The sequence below is a fragment of the Stenella coeruleoalba genome (genome assembly GCF_951394435.1).
Source record: "Stenella coeruleoalba genome assembly, chromosome: 19".
Lineage (NCBI taxonomy): Eukaryota > Metazoa > Chordata > Mammalia > Artiodactyla > Delphinidae > Stenella > Stenella coeruleoalba.
In genome coordinates, this window is record NC_137165.1 from 14,650,927 (window position 1) to 14,677,502 (window position 26,576).

Below are 26,576 nucleotides of genomic sequence, written 5' to 3' on the forward strand. Positions count from 1 at the left end.
AAGTGTCATGTTCATTCCAAATGTGCAAAATCCCTGAGGAAATCACATTTCTCAGAGATCTGGGCAATCAGACATTTAGGCATTCCATCATCACAAATGAAGTTAATATCCTACCATCATAAATGGATGTTGAATTTTGTCAAAAGCTTTTTCTGCATCTACTGAGACGATCATAGAATTTTTATTTTTTAATTTGTTAATGTGGTGCATCATATTGACTGATTTGCAGGGATTAAACCATCCTTGTATCCCTGGGATAAATCCCACTTGATCATGGTGTATGATTCTTTTAATATACTGTTGAATTCAGTTTGTTAATATTTTGTTGAGGATTTTTGCATCTATGTTCATCAGTGATACTGGCCTGTAATTTTCTTTTTCTTGTGGTATCTTTGTCTGGTTTCAGTATCAGGGTGATGCTGGCCTTGTAGAATGCGTTCAGAAGTGTTACTTCCTCTTCAATGTTTTTGAATAGTTTGATAAGGATAGATGTCAATTCTTTAAATGTTTGGTAGAATTCAGCTGTGAAATCTTCTGGTTCTGGACTTTTGTTTGTTGCGAGTTGTTGTTGTTTTTACTGATTCAATTTCTTTACAGGTAATGGTCTGTTCATATTTTGTATTTCTTCCTGATTCAGTCATGGGAGATTGTACATTTCTAGGAATTCATCCATTTCTTCTAGGTTTTCCACTTTATTGGCACATAATTGTTCACAGTAATCTCTTATGATCCTTTGTATTCCTGTGGTGCTGGTTGTAACTTCTCTTTCTTCATTTCTGATTTTATTTATTTGGGTCCTCTCTCTTTTTTCTTTGATGAGTCTGGCAACAGGTTTATTAATTTTGTTTATCTCTTCAAAGAATCAGCTCTTAGTTTCATTGATCTTTCCTATTTTTTTAAATTCTCAATTTCATTTATTTCTGTTCTGATCTTTATTATTTCTTTCCTTCTACTAACTTTGCGTTTTGTTTGTTCTTCTTTTCCTAGTTCCTTTAGGTATAAGGTTAGGTTGTTTATTTGCATAAATACTAGGATAAAATATTATCCTAAGGCGTGTGTTGTTGGGTTTTTTTTAGTTAATTAATTAATTTATTTTTTGGCTGTGTTGGGTCTTCGTTTCTGTGCGAGGGCTTTCTCTAGTTGTGGCAAGTGGGGGCCACTCTTCATCGCGGTGCACGGGCTTCTCACTATCGCGGCCTCTCTTGTTGTGGAGCACAGGCTCCAGACGCACAGGCTCAGTAGTTGTGGCTCACGGGCCTAGTTGCTCCGTGGCATGTGGGATCTTCCCAGACCAGGGCTCGAACCCACGTCCCCTACATTGGCAGGCAGATTCTCAACCACTGCGCCACCAGGGAAGCCCCTAAAGTGTGTTTTATTCTGTCAATCAAATAAACAAAGTTGCATAGGTATAATCTATTCTTTATGGTAAAAAACAGTCTCAAACCTTGAGACTGAAACAGACTTCATTAGGGGAAGATATTCCATATATGTTTTCGTGTTTGCTGTTAGAGAGAGAGCATTCCAATATGGCCTAAGACAAGGAAGGACATCAAAAGCCTGTGCTGGACCTCTCTGGAGTCTGTTGATACATATATTTTTTCTTGCTTTTGCTCTGTATCCTCTGTAAAAAAAAAACTTAGCCATGCGTACAATCTGCTATTGGGTCTTATAAATCCCTCCAGCAAATCACTGAATGAAACAATGGTGAAACCGTTTAGCCATTTCTAACATTGTTTTTCACATTTTTGAGACCTACCCTCTCATATACACATACAAACAGCTATGGTTACCACTTGGCCTTAGTGAGAAGGGAACTTAGAGGTTTTCAGGAAATTACTTTGAGTTTTGAGGCTCAGAGAGCCATTCTTCTGTATGAAAATAAGTCAGGTGTTTGTGTCAGTCAAGATAAATGAGGTAATGCTGCAGTAACTAACAGCACCAAACATTTCAGTGGCTTCAAATAACAATGGTTTATTTCTCACTCTAGGACATGTCCATTGAAGGTTGAATAGGAGCTCTGCTCTGTATTGCCCTCCCCCTAGGACCCAGGCTGACAAAATTGCCACCATTTGGAACAGTATACGTTGCAATAGCAAAGGGAAAAAAGTGCTCTGAAGGGTCTCATACCAGCATGAAATGCTCTGGTCTGGAAGTTGCACAATCACTTCCATTCAAATTCATTGGTTAGAACTAGGCAAATAGTCCTACTCAATTTCAAGGGAACCAGGAATATAATCCTACCTACCATGTTCCTGGACAGCAAAGGGGAACCAAAATGCTTAGTTTATGGTCCTAATGACTAGCACAGTTCTTCATGAGTTGGGGAGGGCCTAGTTGGGCAGGTTTGAATATTGGCCTTTCTGTGCATTGACCACCTTCCGGAAACAGCACACTCCTCTCAGGAAGAGGGGCACAAAATGGCAAATTCTCAACTGGTGGGCAGGTGGATTGTGGTAGTAAGCCAGAAGGGCAGACATCAAAATCTCCTTGGGGCATGTAATGTTTGAAAATAGCTTCAGGAAGAAGAAGCCAGCACATCCCTTGAGAATCACAGCTCTAGAATACATCTTATCCTACTGGTCCAAAAATAAAGAGGAGAAGGGAGAAGAAGAGATGAAGAGAAAGGTAAAGAATAAGAAGAGGAAGGGGAAGAGAAAATGAAAAAGGTTTTAAATGCTTAAAGACCCCAAGAGTCTGCCCAGATAGTCCCAATCCCACAAAATTCTTACTTGAAAATGTACAATCTTTCTTTTATTGTTCAATAAACACCGTATGCCAGCATGGTGTTAGGGGCAGGGATACTAGAATTTTTAAAAATGGTCATCCTCTAACACACACAATTTAGGGGCTTGGAATCCAGCGGGGAAAACAGAGAGGCAAACCATTTTAAATCATTTTATAATTGCTCAAATGAATGCGCAAGTTCAGGGGAGGATTGTGGAGCCAACACTGGGCTGGTTTTCCAAAAGCCATTCACAGTCCCCTTCTCCCTTAACACTCTTTACTATAGAGGCTGAAGAGTGTAAATTCTTGATTGCCCAGCCCTCTTTGCAGCTAAGGGCAATATGACCCAGTGTTGGCCAATAGCATGGAAGTAGCAGTTGCTAGGTAGGACTTGGGGGAAAGTCTTTTAAAGGGACAGTCAACCAGTATGATCACTGCAGTCTAATCTCATTAGATTCAGGGGCTAGAGCAATCGCTTTGTCTTTAATGTGGAAGATAACTGGGGCTGGAGGAGAAAGGCTAAGGGCAGAACAATAAGTTATAGCAGTGATTTACATTAGAGGTAATGGAATAAACCTCTGGGTATTCATCAACACTTATTGAGCATCTCCCATTATGTCAGGCACTACGACATTCTGGGGCTACAGAGACAAATAAGATACAGGTCAGAATAAGGGTGCCTCTCACCATATCAATCACAACCCCAGGGCAGGAATGAGGGGTGCTCATGGAACCTCAAGTTTGGGATATTCTGCCCCCTGCCCCAAGTTCAGGAAACACAAATGGGGTAGGATGGGGCCCAGAGAAATTAAAGCCAGCCCCATTCTGCAGCAATTCAAGGGGCACCAGGACTGTTGCAGTAATGGGAAGAAAGCGACTTAAGAGGCGATGCTCTTTTTACGTATATATCTCACCCAAACAAGCCCTGATGTTCCTCCAAATCCAGTCTAGTTATTTTAAATCACTGCATGTGGCAAATTAGAAAAGGAAATGGCAAAGTTGTAGGAGAAGCCTAGGCTCGAAACAGTCCTACTTGACCTGATGAAAATGGTCTGGAATTGGAGAGTGACAATGACTGCACAACTTTGTGAATATAGTAAAAACCATGCCTATCCATTTTAAACAGGTGAATTTTATGGTATGTGAATTATCTCTCAATAAAATTAATTAATTATTTTAATGGGAGAAAAAATAATTCCACCACTTAGCCCTAAGCAAACTTGGGCTTGTTAGTTAACAGGTCAGAGCCTCAGTTTCCTCATCTGCAAAATGAGAATAGTATTACTTTCTTTACAGTAAGAACAGAACAGTAGACTGTTCTGAATATTAAATGTGACCATGTAGGTTAAGCATGTAACACAGTGCCTTGCAGGTTGTAGAAGCAAAATATCTTCTAGTTCCTTTCTTCCTAAGTGCCAATAAAAATTTTAAAACAATCATTTTCTCAGCCACAAGATGTGACATACGCTCTAGGCAACCTCCCTTCAGACAGTCTTATCTCAGGCAGACAAGAGCAGGGAACGAATGGGAAGACAGGAACACGGACAGAAGCTGATGCTCACTGCGGAAAGACTGAAGATTTACTCTGCAGCTATGCAGTGCAGAAATAACGGGAGCGATTCATGCAGTGTGAAAACAGCTACACAGACAGAGCAGTGTTAAGGAAAGTCAGGCGGGTGCAGACATTTCTGCTTATCATTCTAGTTTAGTATCCAAACAGAATCCAGTTTTGCAAAATAGCCAAATCCACCCCAACACCTGGACAAGTCCGTGTGGCCACAACACAGCCCTGATGTTTAGAGATGACCCAGGCCCCACTCTCCTTGCTATGGTTCCTCAAAACCAGACTGAACCCAAAACAAACCTTACACAACCAGAATAGTTGGGCACAGTACCACATTAGGGAATTTAAGTCTTCACTGAGCTTCTCTTTTGCAACTATTAGAAAATCAACCAGGTACTTTTCAAGTACCTGCTGTGTGCCCAGCCTTGTGAAAGATACTGTTGTGAGGGAGAAAAAGAAGCATAAGCCCTGATCCCTGCTTTCAAGGAGCCAGCTAACCTCTTAGGTTTGAGAGCAACACTTAACAGTAAACGTATAAAAGGCATCGTGCCTTGCACAGAGCAGTGGTTCAGTTGTTATTTGTTCATTGGGTCAATGAATTAATGGATGGCACAATAATAAAACAATTGTGTACATGTGGGCCTCACTCTAAGAACCACAAGATGGGTTGGAGTACTTGGAAAAAGCTTGTGCCAGAGGCTGCTAGTTGCCTACTCAATATCAATTCTTCCATTTTTCCTTGTAACAGAGCCCCTATTTTATTGGAGGTGGCCATATGCCCAGATAAAATACTACATTTCCCAGCCACCCTTGTAGCTAGAGATGGCTAATGAGATCTAAACAGGAATTGTCATGAGAGCCTTCTAGGAAAGTGCCTTAAAAGGCAGACCAACAGCTGCTACTCACTCTTATGTCCTTTCTCCCTTTCTTCTAATTCTTGTCTGAAACCTGAATGTGATGGCTGGATTTCCAGCAGCTATTTTGGACCATGAGGCAACCTTGAGACAGAAAAGCAAAAAGAAGCCTGAAGTTTTAGCCACAGCAATCAGAGAAGAAAAAGAAATAAAAGGAATCCAAATTGGAAAAGAAGAAGTAAAGCTGTCACTGTTTGCAGATGACATGATACTATACATAGAGAATCCTAAAGATGCTACCAGAAAACTACTAGAGCTAATCAATGAATTTGGTAAAGTAGCAGGATACAAAATTAATGCACAGAAATCTCTTGCATTCCTATACACTAATAATGAAAAATCTGAAAGTGAAATTAAGAAAACACTCCCATTTACCATTGCAACAAAAAGAATAAAATATCTAGGATTAAACCTACCTAAGGAGACAAAAGACCTGTATGCAGAAAATTATAAGACACTGATGAAAGAAATTAAAGATGATACAAATAGATAGAGAGATATACCATGTTCTTGGATTGGAAGAATCAACATTGTGAAAATGACTCTACAACCCAAAGCAATCTACAGATTCAATGCAAACCCTATCAAACTACCACTGACATTTTTCACAGAACTAGAACAAAACATTTCACAATTTGTATGGAAACACAAAAGACCCCGAATAGCCAAAGCAATCTTGAGAACGAAAAACGGAGCTGGAGGAATCAGGCTCCCTGACTTCAGACTATACTACAAAGCTACAGTAATCAAGACAGTATGGTACTGGCACAAAAACAGAAATACAGATCAATGGAACAGGATAGAAAGCCCAGAGATAAACCCACGCACATATGGTCACCTTATCTTTGATAAAGGAGGCAAGAATATACAGTGGAGAAAAGACAGCCTCTTCAATAAGTGGTGCTGGGAAAACTGGACAGCTACATGTGAAAGAATGAAATTAGAACACTCCCTAACACCATACACAAAAATAAACTCAAAATGGATTAAAGATCTAAATGTAAAGCCAGACACCATCAAACTCTCAGAGGAAAACACAGGCAGAGCAATCTATGACATCAATCACAGCAAGATCCTTTTTGACCCACCTCCTAGAGAAATGGAAATAAAAACAAAAGTAAACAAATGGGACCTAATGAAACTTAAAAGCTTTTGCACAGCAAAGGAAACCGTAAACAAGACGAAAAGACAACCCTCAGAATGGGAGAAAATATTTGCAAATGAAGCAACTGACAAAGGATTAATCTCCAAAACATACAAGCAACTCATGCAGCTCAATATCAAAAAAACAAACAACTCAATTCAAAAATGGGCAGAAGACCTAAAAAAGACATTTCTCCAAAGAAGATATACAGATGGCCAACAAACACATGAAAGAATGCTCAACATCATTAATCATTAGAGAAATGCAAATCACAATTACAATAAGATATCATCTCACACCGGTCAGAATGGCCATCATCAAAAAATCTACAAACAATAAATGCTGGAGAGGGTGTGGAGAAAAGGGAACCCTCTTGCACTGTTGGTGGGAATGTAAATTGATACAGCCACTATGGAGAACAGTATGGAGGTTCCTTAAAAAACTGAAAACAGAACTACCATACGACCCAGCAATCCCACTACTGGGCATATACCCTGAGAAAACCATAATTCAAAAAGAGTCATGTACCAAAATGTTCATTGCAGCTCTATTTACAATAGCCAGGATATGGAAGCAACCTAAGTGTCCATCAACAGATGAATGGATAAAGAAGATGTGGCACATAAATACAATGGAATATTACTCAGCCATAAAAAGGAACAAAACTGAGTTATTTGTAGTGAGGTGGATGGACCTAGAGACTGTCATACAGAGTGAAGTAAGTCAGAAAGAGAAAAACAAATACCATATGCTAACACATATATATGGAATCTAAAAAAAGAAAAAAGACCAGAAGAACCTAGGGGCAAGACAGGAATAAAGATGCAGACCTACTAGAGAATGGACTTGAGGATACGAGGAGGGGGAAGGGTAAGTGAGACAAAGTGAGAGAGTGGCATGGACGTATATACACTACCAAACGTAAAATAGCTAGTGGGAAGCAGCCACATAGCACAGGGAGATCAGCTCGGTGCTTTGTGACCACCTAGAGGGGTGGGACAGGGAGGGTGGCAGGGAGGGAGATGCAAGAGGGAAGAGATATGGGAACATATGTATATGTATAACTGATTCACTTTGTTATAAAGCAGAAACTAACACACCATTGTAAAGCAATTATACTCCAATAAAGATGTTAAAAAAAAAAGAAAAAAAAAAGAAGCCTAAATTCCTGATGATCATAGAGTCACCATCCTCTCCCTGGACTGCTTATCTCTAGTATTCTTTTACATGAGAGATAAGTAAACCTCTATCTTGCTTTTTGGGTTTTGGCGAATGCAGCAAACCCATATCTTAACCAATACAAGGTTCCACAGAAAAGCCAGGCCTTAAAGGAAGGGTTGGCTTTCCAACTGGGGAAGTGAAGCGGGGAGGGCATCTCAAATGCCAGAAAGAGCACTGGAAAGGACACTGGCAAGAAGGAGCACTGGCCGAAGCCAAGTGGGTAGAGTAGGAAATAAGGAGAAGTCAGATGATGGTTTTGCAGGGGAGACAGGGCTTGACTGGGGAAGGACCAGGGACCACGGAGGGCTAAGAAAGCTTGTTTCCCTCTGAAGGAGCGAAACATCTCTGGAGCTGGAGCAGGGTAAGAAAGGAAACAAAGAGGCAGATGAAGAGGCTTGGGGACTTTATTCCATGAAGAAATGTGAGTATGAGCTGTGGCCTGGTTCAGCCAGCTGAACGTTCCTGGACTGAAGATAGTAACTCTTAGATAGTAACACCATCTAAGATTTATTAAACACTTATGTGCTCTGCTGTGTGCTACATACCCTGTACACATTATCTCAGTGAAGCTTCACGACACATCTATGACACAGTCCTATCATTATCACCCCTATTTGGCAGACACAGAACTGGGGCTTAGAGCGAGTCAGTAACTTGTCCAAGGTAAGCCTCACAACCCCGCAAGCTGGGTAACATCCAGCCCGTTTTTCAGATGCAGAAAGTGTTTGTACCATTCTTTCAAAGCTAAGAAAAGGTCTGGGGGACCTCCCTGGTGGTGCAGTGGGTAAGAATCCACCTGCCAATGCAGGGGACATGGGTTCGATCCCTGGTCCAGGAAGATACCACATGAGGCAAAGCAACTAAGCCCGTGCATCACAACTGCTGAGCCTGTACTCTAGAGCCCGCGAGCCACAACTACTGAGCCCGCGTGCTGCAACTACTGAAGCCCGTGCGCCTAGAGCCCATGCTCCGCAGCAAGAGCAGCCACCGCAATGAGAAGGCTGCGCGCTGCCACGAAGAGTAGCCCCGGCTTGCCGCAACTAGAGAAAGCCTGCGCACAGCAATGAAGACCCAACACAGCCCAAAAAAAAGAAAAAAAAGAAAAGGTATGAAGATCCTGACTTAAAACACAAAGAGGGCTTCCCTGGTGGCGCAGTGGTTAAGAATCTGCCTGCCAATGCAGGGGACACGGGTTGGAGCCCTGGTCTGGGAAGATCCCACATGCCACAGAGCAACTAAGCCCACGCGCCATAACTACTGAGTCTGCACTCTAGAGCCCGCGAGCCACAACTACTGAAGCCCGTGTGCCACAACTGCTGAAGCCTGCACGCCTAGATCCTGTGCTCCGCAACAAGAGAAGCCACCGCAATGAGAAGCCTGCGCACCACAACGAAGAGCAGCCTCCACTCGCCGCAACTAGAGAAAGCCCGCGCGCAGCAACGATGACCCAACACAGCCAAAAATAAATAAATAAACAAAATCTATAAAAAAGAAAACACACAAAGATTCAGAATCAAACACAGGGCCAATTGCTTTGTGAATAGTCTCTTCACCAGAAGAAAAACAGATGAGAGGAATAGAAAAGTTTTCAGGCTTGGTTACGTTTACCTCTTGTAGAGGAGGAACACATTGTTAACAAACCCACCCACACCCCCTGGCCGAATGATGTTCACGAGGTGTAGATGTTGCTAAGGTGGGCGGGGGGAGGAGTGGGGGGTACCACGCATTAAAGAACCAAGCAAACAGTGAGGCCATGTCAGCTCTGGCTACAGATGAATCGTGGCCAACCACCAGCTCACGCGTCTCAAGTAGTTTTTTAATCTCTCTCCACAACAGGGAATGGGAAAAAAATTACTCCCTCACAGCTAAGGCTGAAAATTCCATACTTTGACTTAAGATATTCAGACACATCCAACGAACACAAGGAATTCTTCCTGGAGCAAAAATCTCATTAGTCACTAATGGGAAGGGGAAAAAAAACCATCAGGTTCCAAATGAACTAGGTAACATGAGTGCCTAGTAGGAAATGCATTTCCCATGAAGATTAAAAAGTCTCCATTGGCAGCCTGGGAGAATCTGATGCCAGGGTCTCCTGAGTAGTAGAGAAATCTGGAATTCTACAGCTGGTCCAGGACAGCCTTACATACTGGAAGTTAAAGAGTGTCAGTTTTGTAAGCCTGACCCAAGTTCCAATGCTGACTCCACCGCGAGCTGTTTGATGCTGGGTAAACGTCCTCACCTCTCCCAGCCTCGGCATATTCACCTATAGAGTGGGACAAATAACTTCCACCCACTAAATGAGGCTAAATGAGACAGTCTGCTGCTCCTGTTACTATGATTTTGACAGCAGGGGTCCCCAACCCCCGGGATCTAATGCCTGATGATCTGAGGTAGAGCTGATGTAATAATGATAGAAATAAAGTGCATGATAAAGGTAATGCGCTTGAATCATCCCGAAACCATCTCCCCGCCCTGGTCCTTGGAAAAATTGTCTTCCATGAAAACAGTCCCTGGTGCCAAGAAGGTTGGGGACTGCTGTTTGATAGGACTCACATCTTAAGTTTTCTCTGCTTAAAATTCCAAGAAAGAGAAGGTCATAGGATGCAATGGAAAGAGCCTGGATCTGGCTCCTAGACCCTGCCTTGAGGGTCATAAGCATGTGACCCTGAGGTTACTTTTAGGGCTCCAGGGTCCTCATCTGTCTGGAGAGGGCCAGGAAGATCCTAGATTTGGAAGACCAAATCGAAGATCCTTTCTTCTTCTGTCACTGAGGTTCTAAATGGCAGTCCTTACTTAGTCACTCATTTCAGGATTTAACAAGTTACCTGCTGGAAAGCTGTTTATCTAAAAACCTTTGGTTTCTACCCTGGAAGCAAAAAAGCCAGTGAGGACCTTGAGGGCAGGTCACCGACTTTTGCCATCTTGACCCTTAACACAGACTTGGCACAAAGTAAGACCTGCATAAATCCTTGTCGAGTGGAATGGACAAGTGAATGAATGAAGGATTTCCAAGGGCTGGCAAAAATGACTGTTCATCTTCCACTAAGCAAAGTTTAATGCAAGGAGAAAACGTTACCAATTTAAAATATTAATGATATTGATTTTGTCATCTGAACTACATCAGAATACCAGATGAATAGCTGCTGCCAGTCAAAAGGATGCCTGACTTGGGCTTTAGCTGGACAAGCGCACTTTGGTCCACGTGTGGCAAAGGGGATGCCACAGGCTACAGGAGGGATAGGTAAACTCCTGGAAGGACATGTTACCCAACCTCTTTGGCAGGGTTGGCACAGAAGCATGCCAACATGAAAGCAAAAATACCAAGACCTCCACATGTGGGTGTGCAGTTGTGTCTGCCCAAGAGCTCCCAGCTGAGGAGGGGAGATCTAAAATCCAGCAGGTGGTCTGCTCACCTGTGAGGCCAAGTCCACGCAGGAGCCCTCAGGTTGCCAGCAGGTGGCAGCCCTCACGGTTCACCTCAACAGCAGATGAACTGGGGTCTTCTGGGGACTTTAGTGATAAAGAAAATAATACTAATGCATACACATCACACAAATGCACTTAATGGTCACTGTGTGAAGAAAGTAAACTCTTTAAGTATTTTATTTTAGGTAATTTTCATAACTACCCTGGGAAGTAGGTGCTATTGTTTGAGGCAGTATAGTTTGCTATTTAAAAGCACGGACTTGGGAGTCAGACTGCCTAGATTCAAATCCCAAGTGCCACTTACAAGCTGGGTAACCTTGGGCAGGGTTATTTAAGCTCTCTGAGTCTCATGCTTATCATATGTAAAATGGAAATAATAATAGTGCCTGTCTTATGAAGTTGTTGTGTGGTATAAATGAGTTAATATGTGTAAAATGTTTAGAACAGGAGTGGGCACAAAGTAAGCCCCCAGGAAGATTAGCTACTTTTGTTATTTCCGTTAATAGAGACTGAGGTGCAGAAAGGCCAGTGGCTTATCCATGGCCTCACACCTGCTGCGGGGCAGAGCCTGGGCACACACACAAGTCTGTCTTCAAAGCACACATGACCCAACACGGCTAATTCTAGCTCTGCGACCCCCACCCCACCCCATTCACATTACCACCCGCATCCATGCCAACGTGGCCTAGTCTTTCTTGGTACCAACCAAGGCTGCAAGGTGCTAAAGGGAAGATACTAAAAGAACTGGCATTCTAACTGACTTAAACCCTGATTTGCCTACTACATGTAGAACAAACCCAAGTGTGTCCTGGTATGGGGATCTGTCCCTTAGCTAAGAGAAAACGGGCCTTTTCCAAGGAGGGGAGAACCTCTGCCTTTGGGCCTTTTTATGTAAGGCCTCACATGCTCTCCTCCAAACGCTGAGAGGAAGACAAAGCCTGAATTGTGCAATAAAACCCCATCAGGTGAGGTTCTCTGAGTAGAGATAATGGGCCTGGTTGCTGGTGGAGAGGGAGAAACAATTTGAGGGCCAATCCAGCAAGAGAGCCTCATGAGCCAAGATTACCACTCTGCCCTGGGTCCTGCCCTGCTCCTGGAAGGTTCTAGAAAGAGCCAGAGCCTTGCTAGAAAAAACACGTGCATCATAGAAAACCAAACCATCTGTTGTGGTACATATATACAATGGAATCTTAGCCCTAAAAGGGAACGAAATGGGGTCATTTGCAGAGATGTGGATGGACCTAGAGACTGTCATACAGAGGGAAGTAAGTCATAAAGAGAAAAACACATATCATATATTAACTCATATATGTGGAAATTAGAAAAATGGTACAGATGAACTTGTTTGCAAGGCAGAAATACAGACACAGACATAGAGAACAAACATATGGACACCAAGGGGGGAAAGGGGGGGTGGGATGAATTGGGAGATTGGATTTTACATACATACACTAATATGTATAAAACAGATAACTAATGAGAACTCCACTTCGCTGTACAGTAGAAACTAACACAACACTGTAAAACAACTATACCCCAATAAAAAAAGCAAAGAAAAGAAAACTGAACCATCTGTGATCCAGAATGATCTGGGAGTGGGAAGCTTTGAAGCATTAACTCAAAGAAAATGACCCACAGGTGTAGTTAGTTAATACTATGGGTGCATACTGTGTGCCAGGGCCTGTTCAAAGTCCTTTAGAAATAATATCCCATTTACTCTTCATATCAATGGTATGATGTAACCTGTATTTATTAGTCCCATTTTGCAGATGAGAAAACTGAAACACAGAAAATTCAAATAACTTCTCCCAAGGTCACACAAGCAGTCTGGCTTCAGAGCCCATGGTCTTTATCAGCATTTTCCAACCTTTTGGCCCAACCCACGGCACGAAACACATTCTACATCAGGACCCAGTATACACTCACACAGTTATATAGAACTGAAACAAAGTTTTAAAACAGAATATTACTCACCATTACCATGTGCAATGCACTCTGGTGTTTTCTATTCTATTCCATTAAAAAATATATATCATTCAACAAATATTTATGGAACACCTATTACGTGTTAGACACCGTTCTAGGCTTTGGGGCTAAGTCAGTGGATGAAAGAGATAAAAATCCTTGCCCTCTTGGAGCTTGCATTTGACCAGAGAGAGAGAGTGAATAAGATCCACGTGCAAAATCGTAGCATCTGAGGTGGTAATTTGGTGAGCGCTATGGAGAAAAGTAAAGCAGGGAAGGCCACGGTGGCCAGAGAAGGCCTCATGATGTGTTCACTCCCCACTATGCTGATTTCAGTGGGCTGTCACTCACAGCGGGAAAACCCTGGCCCCTAATCTCTCCACTCCAGCGCCTCCTATATGTCTGGAGGCTCTTCCTCCTAGATTGTGCACACGTGCACGCTTGTATGTGACTACGTGCACATGTGTACACATGGATAGGCATGCATGGATGTGCTACATGCATGTATGCATACACATGTCCACCCCATCCGCTTCCTCACTGGGGACGTTTGGGAGACAGGAGGCAGGGCTCCCACATGCAGCTTTCCGGGGGCTCCCTACACAAGCCTGCCCTGCAGAGGGGGTCCTGGAATGGGGCCTAAAAAACAGCCCAGGCACTGTCAGCCAATGCCACAAGCGCCAGACATATGCCCCGGCTGGAGTCGTAAGTCAGAGGAAGGAAAATCTTTTTATCACTGGTCCACCCAGAGGGAGCACCTCTTGTAAACTGTTAGGCCAGAGGGAATGCTAGTTCCTAATCTGAATCAAGGTGCTCTATGTGCTAGAGTGCCCTTAAGGATAGAGGAGACAGAGCACAGAAATAAAAATCACTCCCTGGGGAAAATCCAGTGCATCGAGCACACCTGGCAGGGTGATTGAAGTGGGTCTCGGGGGGAGACGGGATTGGGGCCAGCTCTAAAGCAACTCTGGGGGACTTCCCTGGTGGCACAGTGGTAAGAATCCGCCTGCCAATGCAGGGGACACAGGTTCGAGCCCTGGTCCAGGAAGATCCCACATGCTGCGGAGCAACTAAGCCCGTGTGCCACAACTACTGAGCCTGCGCTCTAGAGCCCGCGAGCCACAACGGCTGAAGCCTGCACACCTAGAGCCGTTCTCCGCAACAAGAGAAGCCACTGCAATGAGAAGCCCACACACTGCGAGGAAGAGTAGCCCCCGCTCGCCACAACTAGAGAAAGCCCACGTACAGCAACAAAGACCCAATGCGACCAAAAATAAATAAATAAATTTAAAAAATAATAAAGCAGCTCTGGGCCACTTGGGTAACCTCCACTGAGCGCATTTGGAACTTGGCACTAGAGTGAAATCTTCAGACTCCAAGTTAAAGGGGCACATAAAAATGTTACTAGCATGGGCAGCAAAAGCATTACCTATGGGAAAAGCAGTCAGTCTCTGCTAATGAGTAAGTGTAATTGATCACAACAGATGACTTGATGGCCATTCCAAATGCGCTTTTAGCAAAGTGGACAGTTTTTTTCATTCAAATGCAAGCTCACCTAGATAAGATCTAATAATGGAGATTTTGGAAGAATCCCAGCATCAGTGATTTCTTTTTTTTCCTCTTTCACTGAGCAGGAAGGCATCTTAAGTTCCTGGTCACAGCTTGACTCAATCAGATGACAATTTATGCTTTCCCTATGGCTGAGGAGACCGTGACAGTCCCTGGGGGCAGCAAAGCATCAGTCACAGGACAGCCCACATCCTTATCTGTCCTTTCCTCCTTAGCCCTTTTCCCACTCCCAACCTATGGGGAGCTGGGGAGCTGGAAGACACATTCAATTCAATGCAATCGGGCTTCCCTGGTGGTACAGTGGTTAAGAATCTGCTTGCCAATGCAGGGGACACGGGTTCGAGCCCTGGTCCGGGAAGATCCCACATGCTGCGGAGCAACTAAGCCCATGCGCCACAACTACTGAAGCTTGCGCGTCTAGAGCCTGTGCTCCCCAACAAGAGAAGCCACTGCAATGAGAAGCCAGCACACCACAACGAAGAGTAGCCCCCGCTCGCCACAACTAAAAAGAAAGCCTGCGTGCAGCAACGAAGACGCAACACAGCCAAAAATAAATCAATTGAATAAAATTAAAATTCAATGTAATCATCCACTTATTCAATAAGTATTTATTGAGCACTTACTGTATGCAAGGCACTATGCTGACCACCGAAAGGGGATTCCACCACAACATGGCTAAGACCGGGTCCTGTCCTCAGAAGAGAGGGCAGATGTGAGGAGAAGCAAGAAAATGACAGGAGTGCCGAGTGGAGGTCCCAGCTCACTCCAACAAGCACTTAATCCTTCTGGGCTTCAGTTTCCTCCTTTATCAAATGAAGGCACTGCTCTAGACATGATCTCTGGGCACTAGGCCAGCTCAAAAACTCTATGATTCCAAGCCCTTCCCTTCCCACTCAGGCTCCTAGGCGCCTAGGAAGCTGACAGATCAGGTGGTGCCTCTTAGGAAGGGGACAGTCAGCAAAGGAAGCGGGTGGTGAGGATTATTATGTACCTTTCCCACAGTGAGGGGTTCTTTCATTTTGGCCAGAACACAAGGTACAGGCTGGAGAAGATGAGCGATAAGTTCAGAACATTAAGTGGAAGATTTAGACTTCCACATCAAGGAATCTGGAGGAAATGGGAACCACTGAAGTTACTGCAGAGAAGCATACTATCAGTGTGGGTGGTGCAAGGGAATCTCACCGACTTGCAGAGGATGAGTTGGGGTGGGGGGCGGGGAGGGCGGTGATGTTGCAATACAGAAGAAAGGCTGAGGTCTGAAGTGAAAGATTCCTCCCTCCCTTGGTCTGGTCGAGCGCATGCATCATCCCCTCATCCCCTACCATCGCCATAATGCTTATTTTCTTAAACTTGCCCAAGCCGAAATCACTTTGCACCCTCTTTCTTTTTTTTAAGTTCCACGAGTGCCTTCAAGGTAAACAGGTAAATTTTATCTCCCTTCTGCCCAGGCGCCTGAGGTTAAACAGAACCAGCGAGGTGTGCCAGGGAGGGGTGGGGAAGCGGCCAGCAGGCGAGGCCCAGGATATAAGAGACGGGGATCTAGAGGGGTGCGCCTACCTGCAAAGGAGCCATCCTCGTGGTCGGAGCTGTTGTGGCTGCAGTCACTGCCCCTGTCGGGCGAGCTGTGACTGGGCGAGTCCCGCTCGGGCAGCCCCAGGAACCTCTTGCGCCGCCACGGGGGGAGGGGCTCGCGAGCCCTACGCTGAAGGAGCTCCTCTGCCGCCGGGGGCGAGCCCCGCCCGTCCTTGACCTCTGCCTCTAACTGCTCCAAGTCGCGGCTCCCGCGCGGCTGCCGCCGGCTCCCGAGGATCAGGTGCATCCAGCGATGGGAACTGTACACCCGCGCTGGCTTTTCCGCCTCATCGCAGGTCCCGGGCCGGCAAGGGGTCACGAGCAACTGGGTGGGGGTGAGTTTCCCGTTCAAATCCACCATCTCGAAGTCGTGGTCACTGCTGTCGCCCCCATCGTCCGCGCCCGAGGCGTCCGGCTCGTCATCCTCCGAGCCCCGCCCCGCGCGGGTCCGGGCGGACCGCTCCTCTCCCGGGGCGCTGGGAACTGTGCCATCGTGGCCGGGGGGCGCGCAGTCCTCCCGCGGCCTTAAGAGGAGGCGAGGCTGCAGTAGCTGCTGGTGGATGGCGGCGGTCAAGCTGCGAACAGCGCCCCCAGCCCCCGCCGCCCTGGGCCAGGTGGGAAGGTCCTGGCACAGGTAGGGGGGACTCTCGGCCTTCGCGGCCACCTCCGTGGAGGGGAGCGACGGGCCCGGGGGGTCTCCGCCGCCGCCCGCTGCGCCCTCCTCCTCGAGCGGCGCCGGCTCCCCCTCCGGCCTGGCCGGCTCCTCAGCCGAGGCCCCCCTGCTGTCCCCGTCTCCGCCCTCCAGGCGCCCGCAGCCGAGGTCCCGCTTCTCCAGGGCCGCCTGCAGGTAGCCGACTTTGAACTTTTCCTCAGCCAGCACCTGTTGCAGCCACTTCAGGTTGAGTTTGCTGCGCTCCAGCTCGCGCTCCATGTCCGGCACCGAGTCCAGCCGCATGACAGGCGCCTCCTCCCCAGGGAACTCGGCCTGCCAGTGGCGCTCAAAGTCCTGGGGGTCCCACATACCGGGAGCCCCTTCGGGCCTCCGGGGCCCAGCTCGTCCGCGCGCAGCGGGTTGGTGTCGCGCTCGGCTTTCTCCGCGCTGGCGCAGTGGCCTGCCCTTCCCTTCAGCCCCAGAAGAGAATAAGAAAAAAATAATAAAGTTTTTCCCCTTCCGCCCTCGTGCCTTTTTTCTTCTTCTTCTTCTTCTTCTTCTGGGTTTCGCCTCCCTGACGTCAGCGCCCACCGGCGGCGGCGGAGGCGGGCGCCTGGGCCGGCGATCTGCAGTCCCGGCGCCTTGCCCTGCGCCCCGCGGGCTCCGGTGTCTGGAGAGCCGCGGCGGGGGCGGAGCCTCGCGGGCGAGCTCTGGGTTGCGCCGGCGGCCGAGAGGCTGCGAGAGGGCCTGGCACGGCGGGCCTGCGGTGCTGCCCACTCCACAGGCGCCGGCGATACTTGAAGCTGGCCGCCGCCGTAGGCCCGGCTCGCATCTTCCTGGCCTGTCGGGCTGCGCCGCTCCCGTCGCCGCCGGCGCAGTGAGCGCCGGCTCCCTGCAGCCGAGCGCGGGGCCGCGCGGCCGGGGAGGCGGGAGCGGCGGGGAGGGAGCGCGCAGGGTCGCCCTGGGCCGCAGCCAACCTCCGCTCGCCCGGCCCTCCACAGCCTCGCCTGTCCAGGGTCCGGGCGGCGCCTGGGGCCGAGAAGGAAAAGGTGGGGGAAAGGCGATGTGGCGCGGCGGCGAGGGCAGGTGCTGAAGGGCTGACCGACGGGGTTGTCCTCCTCTGGGATTTATGGAGCGCCTTGAACTAACTTGTCCAAAATCACGGAGCTGCTTAATCCAAAGCTGGGGATAAACCTGTTTTGTTTTGTTTTGTTTGTTTTTTTGGTTTGTTTGTTTTTTTTTTTGAGACCCTTTAAAGCTTTCTCTCCACTGCTCACTAGAGCTTTTCAGGTGAGAAATAGGCAAGGGTGACAGCTCCAAGGGGCTCTGCTTAGAGGCCCCTGTGACTTCAAAGCTGAGGATCCTCCCATGTGACTTGTTGTGATGAAATCAAACCATGACTGGCAGGGGCCTTAAACACCTGGGCGTCTAAGAGGACCCTCCACTCTGCTTCCTCTTTGTGGCCTCAAAAATTCCCCTGGGGAGGAGCTGGTACCGGCGCCTGGCCTGACACTCCGGGTGGGGCGGATGGAGGGCTCCCGCCTCGCCTCCCCTTCACTCCTGGCTGCACCACTTTTCTAGGGTCTTCGGTGAGGTCCTACTGTCTGCAGAGAGAGGGCCTGATAAACTGTCTCGCGCTGTCCTCAAGGGGGGACCTTGTCGGTGATTCACATTTTCTTCGTTTTAAGGATGTTGGAAATTGATCCTGTAAGAGACTAAGTGACTTGGCAGCTGGAAATTCTTCCTGGCCACAATGCCCTTTGGGGACTGGACCTAAACTCAGCGACCTCTTCTCTCCAGATCCCTGCCACTAGCCGCTCACTTGAACCATGTGAACAGGCCATCCCTCTCCCACCTTCCAATCCCTTTCAGCCTATCCCTCAAGGCTGGATATTGGAAAGATACCAGAAAGTATTTCTTAACCACAAATGAGATAGTGTCATGCTTCTGTTCAAAACCCTCCGGTGGCAGGGACTTCCCTGGCGGTCCAGTGTTTGGGGCTTCGCCTTCCGATGCAGGGGGTGCGGGTTCGATCCCTGGTGGGGGTGCTGGGATCCCACGTGCCTCACGGCCAAAAAAAAAAAAAAAACCAAAAACATAGAGCAGAAGCAGTATTGTGGCAAGTTCAATGGAGACGTTAAAGATGGTCCACATCAAAAAAACAAAACAAAATCTTCAAACAAACAAAACCCTGCAGCGGCTCCTCATAACGCACACCTCCAGGATGGAGTCCAGACTCCACTGACAAAGGAGGTCCTCGCACATTTGGTCCCTGCCCACCTCTCTGCCTTTCTCCTAGGCTTTAGCCTTACCAACTCCCTGCTGCCTGGGGGACTCCAACCCTCCTTTAAGACCCAGCTCCACCTATGAGAAAACTTTTCCGGCCCCTCTCCCTCCTCTTTGTGTCACACTCCATCGTGTATGTGTCTTTATATTTGCCCTTGTTCCACTTTATGGCAATAATTAGTGACATCTTTTGTTTCCCTTTCTCATAGCTGCTCTCAAGGTCAGGGATTGTGTCTTTTCCAGTTTTGTATTCTTGCTACTTCTTGGAGAGTGTGACTGACAGACAGCTGATAATTGTTGAATGAAATGAATGAATGAATGAACAGGCAGATGACTGAATCCTCACCTTGCAGTTCCTGCTTCGCTGCTCCAGTTGTGAATCACTCTGGGCTGGGAGCAGATGTGCTTCCCACAGACACTTCTCAACTCTGGAATTTCCTTCCTTGACAAAGTCTGTGTTTACTCACTTTCCCAATATCCCTTCTTCCTTTTTCTTTCTCTTTTTCTTCCTTCCTTCCTTCCTTCCCTCCTCCCTCCCTTCTTTCCTTCCTTCCTTCCTTCCTTCCTCCCTCCCTTCTTTCCTTCCTTCCTTCCTGCTTTTCTTTTTAAATTTGCTGTGCCACTGGTATGACTCATCTCTGTGTTTGTCTTTGTGCTCGATTGCTATGGAGAAATGGATATGTTTTAAAAAACATTAGTTGCATATTCCCCAGCTTGTGTGATTTCTCAGTCCTTCACCTAGTCCCTTAAGCTGCTCTCTCTTCCACCTTTGCTTCATATTTTGAAGAGACTCTCCCTACCTCCCTAGAGGGCACCACCATCTTTGTCTACTGGGAGGGATTGAGGTGCTCCCAATGCCTACAGCCAGCCAGTGCAGGGGTGTTCCATCAAGCGGAGTCCACAAGCATCTTGGCCTCTGTGAAGATTTCAGAATGGGGGAGAAATGCAGCACAGCAGACATGGATAACCCCAGTCAACAGCGTATTGATTGGAAGATGTTTCCATATGTATACTTAAATGCACAAAGGAAAAAACCCTGTAAGTTACTATGAGCATCCGTTTCTGAATTTGTAATTTCCCTGGGAGGATAGTTTCAACTCTGTCCTTTAATTAAAGCAGCAGTATGATTCCCTTTCTGTCCAAGGAAGCTGTTACCAATACCACTAATTTTTTCCACGAGGACCAATATAGCCAGAAATGCCAGCATTCATCATCTGTAAACAGATCCCAGGAGCAACCTTCATTGTCTCTAGCTGGTCGATAGTTCAGCTTTATTACTTGGCTTTGGGTCATCATGGGGGCAGGGATAGAGTGGCTGACATTTATTGAGTCCACACTTCTAGTGGCCATGCATCTTTGATCTCACCTAATTTCGACAACAACCCGGTAAAGAAGGTATTATTGTCAAGATAGTGAGAGAGAGAGAGAAATGGAAGACCAAAGAGGTTAGAGGTCGCACAGCTAATTTTCTGGAGTCTAAAGCTCAGTAGCTTTGCAAGGGCTTGGCCCAGGTGCATCTGGTCATCAGCATTTATTCATTCAATAAATATTTGTTGAGCACCTATTAAGCTCCAGAGCCTGGCACATAAAGTTTAAACTTTGTAACCTGGCATATCAGACGCTTCACAATGGATCCTCTGACCCCAGCCTACTTGTCCGACCCCATTTCTTGAATTCCTTCTGCTTGCTGCACCCATTCAGGCCCCCAATCTGAGTCACCCACAGAGAAGATGCCTTTTCTGTTCTGTGCCACCTCCCTTTGGCCCATCTTGGGTTTCTGCGGCAGCTGCAGTGGACAGTTCCCAAGGGCTGCTGGGGTCTCACCTCAAACACCCACCCCTACTACTCTCCACTCTTCTGTCCTAGGGGTTTTCTCAAGCATCCCAGATGAAAGCTTCTTTGGGGGGAAGTTATTCCGGGGCATCCCATGGCCAGTGGAAATGGGAGTTGGTTAATAAATGCCGCAGGCTCCTGTCTTTGGAGGGCCTGAGGTATATTCTGCATGGCTGCTCAGTGGTCTCCGAGAGGAATGAGCCCCCACTGTTCACAGTGGTAATCAATCCATGATGAGCTCTCTATTGGCTTTCCCTTCTTGTCTGTCTCCCTCTCCCTCACTCCTCCTTCCTGGAATAATCTCCTGACTAAAATACTTGTACCGGGTCCTTGTGTCAGTCCCTGCTTTGCCCCTCTGGTCCCCCCACTAAGACACCCTCCAGCCTCCCCACACCCTCTCTGATAGCCACACAAGGCGCTTCACCGTTCCCCCAATTACTCCCCCATCTCTCTTGTCTTCCTTTGCCATGTTGCTTCCTCCAGTGTGAAAGGATGAGATCCCTTTTCACCTGCCCAAGCCCAGCTCACCTGTGACATTCTATCTGAAGCCTTCCCTTCCCCAGGTCTAGTTAGGCGTGCTCGTGTACAGAGGGATTTAACTTAGTCACGCCACATTGTAATTAGTTCCATGGCTCCTTGAGGAAATCCTGGCTCCAGCCAGCTGGTACCTCTTATTCCTCCTACTGCCACAGCCCCTGACACGGTGCCAGAGTCAGTGCCTAGTACATGTCTGCTAAGGGAATAAATGAATGATGAATGAGTGAGTGGACTCTTTACACCAAAACCTCACGCTATCTTAAATCAGGACCACCCTCACCCGAAGGAAAAGTGGGAAGACACCTCTGAGCTCATGCTGTCAGGAACTCTGCGTTTTACAAAATTCCTTTAGATGAACAAGCAGCCTCTATGGAAATATAAAATGTGACTATCAGTCATTCACACTTCAGTGTGAACTGCTTCTCCCTTGCTTTTTCCAGAGTTATCTGAGGTTCGTATTAGAGGGCTGGGAGTTTGGACTAGGAAGGAGAATTGAAGCAGAGTGCAGCCGGAAGGAGAAGGGTAACCTGGGGAGGACTGGGCTAGGATGAGGCCTGCATCTTTGAGTGCTAAAGGTGTGAACACAGAAAAAAGGCCCCTCTTTTGGGGGACCCTCTCTACCAGGCTTGCTTCCTCTAATGCAGGAGTTCTCCTGAGTACAAATTAGAATAACCTGGGGGAGCAATTAAGACTATTCAGCCTTGGACTTGCTTCAACGCCAATTCATCCAGAATCTCAGGAATGGGACCCCACATCGGTATTTTCTTTTCTTTTCTTTACCTTTATTGAGGTATAATACAATAGATTCATTTTTCTTAAGTATGCAGTTTGATGAATTTTGGTAATTGCAAACCATGATGTGTGTAATCTCCACATTAAACAACATACAGAATAGCTCCATCACCCTCAAGAGTTCCCTCCTGCTTTTTTGCAGTCAACCCCTTTTCCTGACTCCCAGTACCAAGCAATAATTGGTTTCTATAATTTCTGTCACTATAGTTTTGCCTTTTCTAGATTTCTGTATGAACGAATGCATCTTTGGTGTTTGAGTGCTGAAGTTCAGTGTCCTATTTTTGAGTTTCATCTGTTATGTGTATTTATATTTCATCCCTTCCCTCCCTCTCCCCCCAGGGTCAAGTGAATAGGCATTTTAATGTACTTTGTCACGTTCAACCCCCATCATAGTGCTGTGACAGAAGTATTATCACCACCTTGCAGATAAATTATGGTTTGATGAGATTGAGAGAGTTGGTATAAATTACCTCCTTTTTATTGTTGAGCAGTATTCCATACTATGAATATATACCCCTATTTGTTTATCCATTCTCCAGTTGCTGGCCATTTGGCTGTCTTTTTGTGGACATAGTTTTCATTTCTGTTAAAAAATACTAATACATAGGAATGGGATTATTGGGTCGATGACAAATATATGTTTAACTTTATAACATCCTGCTAGGGACGTCCCTGGTAGTCCAGTGGTTAAGACTCTGCCCTTCCAATATAGGTGGCACCAGTTTGGGGAACTAAGATCCCGCATACGGCTCAGCCAAAAAAAAAAAAAAAAAAAGAAGATACTGCTATGTAATGTTTTCCAAAGTGGCTGTACCAGTACCATTTTCCATTACCATCGGCAATGTCTGAGAGTTGCATTGCTCTACATCCTTGTCAACACTTAGTGATGTCAGTCTTTTCATTTTAGCCATTTTAGACAGTGTGTAATGGTATCTCATCATGGTTTTAATTTGTATTTCCCTGATGACTGGTGATGTATAGCATCTTTTCATGTGCTTTATGGCCATATGTATATCTTCTTTGTGAAGAATCTATACAAATCTTTTGTTAATTTTTAGTTGGATGTTTGTCTTCTTATATTTGGGTGGTAATAGTTCACATATTCTTTATTCAGACCTTTTGTCATATGTGTTTTGCATTTCTCTAATGATTAGTGATGTTGAGAATCTTTTCATATGCTTGTTGACCATTTGTATATCTACTCTGGAGAAATGTCTCTTCTGGTCCTTTGTCCATTTTTGTTTTGTTTTGTTGTTTTTTGCGTTACGCGGGCCTCTCACTGTTGTGGCCTCTCCCGTTGCAGAGCACAGGCTCCGGACGCGCAGGGTCAGCGTCCGGGCTCACGGGCCCAGCTGCTCCGCGGCCTATGGGATCTTCCCGGACCAGGGCACGAACCCGTGTCCCATGCATTGGCAGGCGGACTCTCAACCACTGCGCCACCAGGGAAGCCCTCCATTTTTTTCATTGGGTTATTTTTGTTGTTGTTGTTGAGTTGTAGGAGTTCTTCATATATTCTTGATATTAGGTCCTTATCAGATATATGACTTGCAATTATTTTCTCCCATTCCATGTTACCTTTTCACTCTGTTGACTATTTCTTTTGATGCACAAAAGTTTTTAAGTTTGATGTAGTCCCATCTGTCTGTTTTTGCTTTTGTTGCTTTTGGTGTCATACCCAAGAAATCATTGCCAAGTCCAGTGTCATGAAGATTTCCCTTTATGTTTACTTCTAGGAGTTTTGTAGTTTCATGTCTTACATTTAGGTCTGGTTTTTGTTTTTGTTTTTTTGTGGGTTTTTTTTTTTTTGAGTTAATTTTTTGCATATGGTATAAGGTAAGAGTCCAACTTCATTTTTTTTGCATATGTATATCCAGTTTTCCCAGCACCATTTGTTGAAAAGACTGTTCTTTCCCCCATGGTGTGGTCTTAGAACTCTTGTGAAAGATCATTTGACCATAATATGAAGGTTTATTTCTGGGCCCTCTATTCTGTTCCATTGGACTATGTGTCTGTCTTTATGCCAGCACCACAGTTTGTATTACTGTGGCTTTGTAAATGTTTTGTTTTACAATAAGAGAATTTGCACTCTTCCCAATGAACCAAAAATTGCTATTAAAAAAATTAACCTCAAATAGGTCTTGGAGATCCTTCTATGACAATACATGTTGTGTGATTTTTTTCTTTCTGACACCAATCAGTCCTACAATTCTCTGACACTAACAATTTAATTCAATTCTGACACCAACTTCCTGAAGTAAGTCAGATCCCACAGGTTAAGGGCTCAGTCCCACAAGACTGCCCCTACTTCAGATGCCAGCCACAAATGGGGGCCCAGGCTACCCACACTTCTGCCCAGTGAACTACAAATTTGAGGATTCCCATACCCTACCCTCAGGTTTGATAATTTGCTAGAACAACCCACAGAACTCAAGAAAACATTAGATGTACTACTACAGCTTATTATAAAGGCTACAAATGAACAGCCAGGTGAAGAGGTACACAGGGAGAGGTCTGGAAGGTCCTCAGTGTAGCAGGGGTTGGGTTTCACCACCCTCCCAGGACACGGATGTGTTCACCAACTCAGAAGCTCTCTGAATTGTGCTGTTTAGGGGTTTTTATGGAAGTTTCATTATGTAGGCATGATTGTTTAGATTATTGGCCACTGGTGATTGAACTCAACTTCCAGGTCCCCTCTCCTCCCTAGAGGGGGAGGCAGTTCTAAGCCTCTAATCTTGTGGTTGGTTTGTCTGGCCACCAGCCCCCATCCTGAAGCTATCTAGCCCCCTATCATGAGTCATCTCATTAACTTACAATAGACAGTGAATTCCAAGGGTTTAGGAGCTCTGAGCCAGGAACTAGGGACAAAGATTAATGGTTTATTTTTTATTTCACCGCAGGTGTGGATCTTCCTCATTATTTTTAATAGATTCATGGCAGTCCACTGTATAGATGTACCATAATTTATTTAAACATCTGCTATTGACAGACATTGCAGGCGTTTGCCTACTCCTGCTATTGCTAACAGTGGTTTATTGCAATATCCACTATTGATAGATGTTGTCAGTATTTGCAGTTTTCTTGCAAACACTAACAAAGTTGCAGGAAACATCCTTGTTGAGTATTCCTTTAGGTTAGATTCCCAGAAGTGGAATTCCTGGGTCAGAGTATATGTACCCTTGACATATGGATAGACACTGTTAAATTACCCTTAAAAATCCTGTACCTGGGCTTCCTTGGTGGCACAGTGGTTGAGAGTCTGCCTGCTGATGCAGGGGACACAGGTTCGTGCCCCGGTCTGGGAAGATCACACGTGCCGCGGAGCGGCTGGACCCGTGAGCCATGGCTGCTGAGCCTGCGCGTCTGGAGCCTGTGCTCCGCAACGGGAGAGGCCACAACAGTGAGAGGCCGTGTATTGCAAAACAAAACAAAACAAAACAAAACAAAACAACCACAATCCCCTGATGACAACTCAATAAATTAACAATAGTCCCTTAACAACCTAAATGCCCATCGACAGATGAATGGATAAAGAAGACGTGGTACATACATACAATGCAATACTACTTAGCCATAAAAACGAATGAAATAATGCCAACTGCAGCAACATGGATGGACCTAGAGATTATCATACTAAGTGAAGTAAGTCAGGAGGAGAAAGACAAATACCATATGATATCACTTATATGTGGAATCTAAAATATGACACAAATGAACCTATCTGTGAAACAGAACCAGACTCACAGACATAGAGCACAGACTTGTAGTTGCCAAGGGGGAGGGGGGTGGGGAAGGGATGGACTGGGAGCTTGTGATTGGCAGACTCAGACTATTATATATAGGATGGATAAACAACAAGGTCCTACTCTACAGCACAGGGAATATATTCGATATCCTGTGATAGACCAGAATGGAAAAGAATATGCAAAAAAATGTATATACGTGTATAACTGAATCACGTTGCTATACAGCAGAAATTAACACAACATTGTAAATCAACTATACTTCAATAAAATAAATAGTTCTTTAGTATCATCAAATATCAGTCTTCAATTTCCCTATTGTCTCATAATTTTATTGGTAGTTTGTTTGAATCAGGATTCAAAACATCCCATAGATTACAGTCTATAAGTCTCTTTTAACTTATAGGTTCTCCTTCCATGTCCCCTCAACCCCTACCTTCATCTGTCCTTGTAACTTATTTGTTAAAGACATTAGATAGTTTATCCTGTAGAGTTTCCCACAGTCTGTATTTTGCTGATGGGAACCTCATGGAATCCTTTAACATGTCCCTTCTGTGAATTGGTAGTTAGATCTAGAGCCTTGATCAGATTTAATATGGGGGAGAGGGTAGGACTGCTTTGCAGGTGGAGTTGTGTT

The 26,576-nt window shown here is 45.8% G+C and overlaps 1 protein-coding gene across 1 annotated transcript in view; it reads right to left on the reverse strand.

The window, feature by feature from the left end:
* The window catches only part of ABR (ABR activator of RhoGEF and GTPase), a 180,102-nt gene extending 162,363 nt beyond the window's left edge, over positions 1 to 17,739 (reverse strand). The window contains exon 1 of the mRNA XM_079905368.1: positions 16,085 to 17,739. Coding sequence (XP_079761494.1) covers positions 16,085 to 17,120 — 1,036 coding nt within the window. The 5' untranslated portion in view covers positions 17,121 to 17,739. The remainder of the gene's footprint in view (positions 1 to 16,084) is intronic.
* Between the last annotated feature and the right edge of the window lie 8,837 nt (positions 17,740 to 26,576).